Source organism: Morone saxatilis, unplaced genomic scaffold, assembly GCF_004916995.1.
Source record: "Morone saxatilis isolate NCDOM2014 unplaced genomic scaffold, NCSU_SB_2.0 Contig12, whole genome shotgun sequence".
Lineage (NCBI taxonomy): Eukaryota > Metazoa > Chordata > Actinopteri > Moronidae > Morone > Morone saxatilis.
In genome coordinates, this window is record NW_023339674.1 from 11,738,838 (window position 1) to 11,744,023 (window position 5,186).

General features: G+C 37.6%; 1 protein-coding gene across 2 annotated transcripts in view; it reads right to left on the reverse strand.

The window, feature by feature from the left end:
* Positions 1–5,186, reverse strand: part of rubcn (rubicon autophagy regulator) — a 22,244-nt gene that overhangs the window by 5,785 nt on the left and 11,273 nt on the right. For both annotated transcript variants that reach the window (XM_035653300.1, XM_035653299.1), the window contains 6 exons: positions 2,956–3,016; positions 2,593–2,725; positions 2,308–2,453; positions 1,535–1,599; positions 1,071–1,309; positions 92–153 (listed from right to left, as the gene is read on the reverse strand). In XM_035653300.1, the coding sequence (XP_035509193.1) occupies positions 92–153; positions 1,071–1,309; positions 1,535–1,599; positions 2,308–2,453; positions 2,593–2,725; positions 2,956–3,016 (706 nt within the window). The remainder of the gene's footprint in view (positions 1–91; positions 154–1,070; positions 1,310–1,534; positions 1,600–2,307; positions 2,454–2,592; positions 2,726–2,955; positions 3,017–5,186) is intronic.

Consider the following 5,186-nt stretch of genomic DNA (forward strand, 5'->3'; position numbering starts at 1 on the left):
CACACACACACACAGACACACGAAGGATGTTATACTTTTGTGCACACAAGATTTTGATAAGATTGTGAAACTAAAAAAGCAGACATCTTACTCTTTAGCAAAGCGACAGGTCTTGAAGAGATTTTTCATGTGAAACAGCTGCACCCTCAAAACCTAAACAATAACAACATGGAGAAAACATAATCTTGTTACTTTAACATACTATACAGTAACAGAAACACACAGCTTTACAGTTGAATGCATGTTGGAAGGAAGAGGAAGGCCAGGTTCAGTATTAGATTTAAGTGTTTCAGTGTCCCTGCCAGCTGATTGAGGGGCGAAAATGTCTCCTCTTTCTATTTCCCAGTAGGTATAAGCTGCCTTGATACATTTTTCTACAATTCTGTACAATTGTATCCATTAATGAAAGTTTAATGTTGTATTTTGCTCTTTCAGCACAATTCTGCCTAATCATATAATTTAAATCACACTGTTGTGCACTGAATTCCAAATAAAATTAATTTAGTGCACACCAAAAGTAATTAGATTGAATATTGTATTTTATTTTTTTTTTTAAATAGATGAGTGTTTATATATTATCAACCCAAAGCCCAGAGAATGCATTACTCATGTGACTGCTTTGGTCTGCTGTATAATTAAACTCTAATTCTTAAAGTACTGTATGTGTCACACAGTCCTGCACTAATGTCGGCTACTGAGCAACAACTGCTGAGGGAATTAGATTAAGTGTCTTTTTCAGTATCACCTCACTGTTTGTTTTCATGAGCATAAATAGTTCTATTCATTCTGGTTTTCCAGACAGATAATTTGAGTATTTTAAGCAGCAAAATCAGTCACAAGTTCAGAGTCACCCTTTTACAATTAGGATAATTCATGTTCCGAGAATGCAGTACCATTTTAAATGACACAATCATCAGTTTATCAGCTGATTTTTAGACAGAACTGAAAATGGTTGTTTTGGTTGGATTCCCACTAGTTACTGGGGGAAAAAAAAAAACTCAACATAGTCAGAATTTTCAACCCTCTGGTTAATGAGGAATTTCCCATCCCACTGCTGCCTCTGTGCTCACCCTGACAGTTTCCAGAGCTTTAAACTTCTTGTACAGGCCACTGTTGATGTCATTGGGGTTGAACAGCGGGTCTCCAGCAATCTTGCTCAGCAGGTCCCGGGCAAAGTTGCTGACATAGTATTTGCTGAAGTCCCACTTCCTCAGTACTCGGCCAGGAACCACCGCCTGGGCGTTCTCATGGCAGCACTGGCAGAAATAACGGCCGAGGTATTCACAGTAACGCAGTCGCTTGATATAATCTGAAGTGTGGAAAGGCAGAAGAAACAAAAGTGGGGGGTGATACTGTGTCTGAGAAGAAAAATCTCTGCATAACATTTCTACACATAAAAGGGAAATGCCACAAAGTGGGGAAAAAGTCTTATAGTTAAAAAAAAAAAACGAGAACTGAAAATGTGAATGTAAACAGACATTTTGATTTTGTTTGATTAACAGAGATGTGTATTTCTGTAGTTTGCTGGTCATACCTGGGTCAATGCGGGTGCCACAGCCAGCGCAGCGGTAGTTTTGTTTAGCCACAACTATCTTCCTCCTGACAGGGTAAAAAAAAAGTCACAACAACAAAGATTAAACAAAGGACAAAGAGCGAGGACAGTGGTCTGGCCTTCATTAAAGGGAATATGACTTTATGTACACTACAAACTTAGAAATGGTGAACTGGCTCCAAACCAATCTGATCAATATCAATGAACAAAAACAGCTTTAGGCTAAATACTTGGAAAAAATCTTTCAGAGCTCAAAACATGTTACATTACAGCCACTTATGTTGGTCTTTTGTTCTGTGTGTGCAAATGTAAAAGCTTGTAGATGTCTGCGTGATTTGTGCCTGTCAGAAGCAATAAATAAGCATGAATAAATATTTGCAATTTTTCAAGCAACATGTTGTTTCTCCATGGGCCTTTTGGGAAGCTGTATCTGATGTGGATGCCAAACTGGAGAGGAAAGACTTACATTTTTGCTCCAAGGTCTTTCCGTCTCCACATAGTTATTATAAGAGGTGTTACATAATGAGATTAAGCCTACAGCCATTTCTGATCCAGAAAAGCCTCAATCATTTAAAATGCTTTAGGCTCAACCAGCCAATTATACTGTAATTTGCATTTCATTAGCAAATATTTACGCCAACTCTGTGGTATTTGTCATGAAAAAGATAACAAGTGATGACAAGTGAATGGCAGATTAAACCAAAAACAAAGTGAGACAGTCAGGTTTGGGCGGGTAAAACCTGGTGCGGACTCACTTGGGGGCGGGATGAATGTTGAAGATAATCTGCGGTCGGGGCGGCGCCCACTCTAGGTTTCCTCGAACCCGAATTCTCAGCTTGTAGATGTCGGCGTGTTCGCCATCATCAGGCGAGATCGGCAAAGAGTCAGGTATGGGCAGCAGCTAGGAGAGAGCGAAGTGCTCGAGTAGTTCAAAGTTCAGTTCTGTTGTGTGAATAACAGGAAGTACATTTGGGAGAGTGCGGCATACTACAAATTAAGTTTTTAATTACAGATTTTATGCCATGTGTAAGATGCTGTACCTTCTGTGGAGCGTCGTGTTCTGGGACCAGCCAGTCGAGCTCAGAGGCTGCAGGAAGCTGCATGCCCTCAAACTGCCTGAGTAAACCCATGGCTACTGACTCAGCTGAGTTAGACTGGAGGAAGGATGGAGAGCTGAAAAAGGAGGACAGAATATACAATATTATTTTAGAAATGTGTTTCTCTGTTTAGCACTGTCATAATCGACAGAGCCGACATAAAACGTGGTGCATATTAACTGCTAATTATTTTTACATTTAAGTAAAAAACCTTGGAGTTTTTTGTTAACTCATGTTATTTATTATTAAAAAATGACATTATCATTTAATATTGGAGGATGAAGGGAAACAGGAAATGTTACTTACATGGACTCTGAGCTGAGAAAAGACCTGCCGCTGGAGCTTACGCTGCGCTTAATGTCTGCATCTGGAAGACAAAGCAATAGTAAATTAAAAGAGATTTCCTCCTTAGGAGCAGTGTATTAGTCGTATCCACCAGCCATAGATACTTAAACGAGTATTAATACTTTCATAATAAAATCTAATTTTTATGATTTGTTCAATTAAAAATACTGTAAACTGTAAGACGGGATGAATTTGTCTGGAAAAAACTTACAAAGCAAAATTAAGCAGCAGTTGGCTGGTGGATGGTGTTTTTCCACAAACGGCACTATTTGCTACAGCTAAGCAACTTTTTTTGTTTAAAGAAAAATGTGATTAGGGACACAAAATAAAATAAATATAAGAAAAAAACTCTTCTTAAAGATACAGAACTGAAAGTCCCTAAAAGCCAAATCACATCTCTGATTAAGTTCAAGCATGTTTTAAATGTAATTTAGCAGGTAGCATGCAGGAAAGCCAGAGATTCAAAGGCAAAGCATTGCTGCCACATATGCTTCTAACACTCAACAAACAACATGTAAGCAAAGACATTAAGCAGCACAGGTTTGGTAGAATAGAAGAAGCGCCTGCATGAATTCTTGTATGAACAGCTTCTTGCTATCAGAAGATCAACATTCTTGTTAATTCATGTAAAACACTGGTTGGATCCAGAGCCCTTCTGTATTTCAATCAGTCAAAGTTCTTACAAAAATCTGTTTGAGCAAGTTAGTCAGCTGCAGGGTTCAACAACTGCATTTGGCTGTTTATGTGCTAAAATTGTTTGAATTGGAATGATTGTAAAAAAAAAAAAAAAATGAGCTGAGCTCGGGAGGAATATTTCATCACAGGCATTAGGCAAGAATGCTGTTACAGTAACTTTCAATTCGTATTTTCAGCTGATCAGTACTAAAATGCAATCACAGACATGATTTAGGTTTAAATTCAATTGGATTAAGATTAGGTTTAAGGATTTTGGTTAAATTTAAATTAAGTTATTTATTTTGAATAAGGGATGTAATTATGTGTAAATCATTTGGGATTATTAGGCCAGATGCATTCAATGTTCATTTCATTAAGCTGAAACAGTCAAACATAAACACATGTATCACTTAATGCAGGAAAACGTGACATTTTTATCAACATCACAATATCACCATGACCAAAATCCAAAGAGCAATATCTGGTCTTATACTTCCTCACAATGTGATATTCATATGTTGTCAAACTGTAATTACTCATGTTTATAGACGGTTTCATACAAATCAGCCTGTGTGCCGCTGATAAAATGATCACTTTGCCGGAGCTACATCAGCCATCAGCAGTGATACAAAGTACCCCGGTTTTTCAAAGAGAGACAACTAATATTGACTTCACAGTTTAAAAAGAACGACAAGGTGGAAGGACGGGTATGTGACAGCAATCACACCTCATTCTCACTGGAGTCACTTTGGAGATTATATGAATAATGGGGTAGATGGATGGATGAATTAATCATGTTAATAAACCCTGTAGCTACAGTCGCCACAGAATGAAACTAAACTCTGACAGGTACAGGCACATTTGTCCTACCGCACCACCAAAACCCTGGAGCACTGAGCAACAAGCAACAACACAAACAGCCAAGTGCACAATTCAGCTGAGGCGAGGAGGCAGCTGGATTGACTCCAAACTGAAAACCTGCTAAGACACATTTTTCGTAGAATACTGGAAGGCCATACGAGGAAAAAAAGAGCTTTTTCATCTGAATAACACGGTCACTGAATTACAATGACAAAGGGTGAAAATACCTTCCTGGTAAAGAGTAAAATGGTTTTAAATTGAAGTAGTTGGCCTCAGGATGGTGTTTATTAACAACTTTTACAAAGTTCAGATTAATGCACCAGTACTGGATCATGTTCCCACCTTTTGACAATCATACTGATATCTTCTGTCCAAACACATGTATATTGAGTCTTTAATAGACTCCTTTATGGCTAAAAGATTTAAAATTAGTAAATCAACCCAAAATTTAAATGTTAGTAATGTTGGTCTTACTGTTAATTTAAAAATAACTTTTTAGTTATGCTTTAGTCAAAACAGTGAGTATAGTACTTTGGCCATCATTGTAGTATTTCTCATTCCCTTTCTTCAGGCTGGTTTTGCAGAATCAAAAGTGAAAGTCAGTCCATGGACTTGTAATAAGTCCAGTCAAGTAATAATAATAATTATATATATAT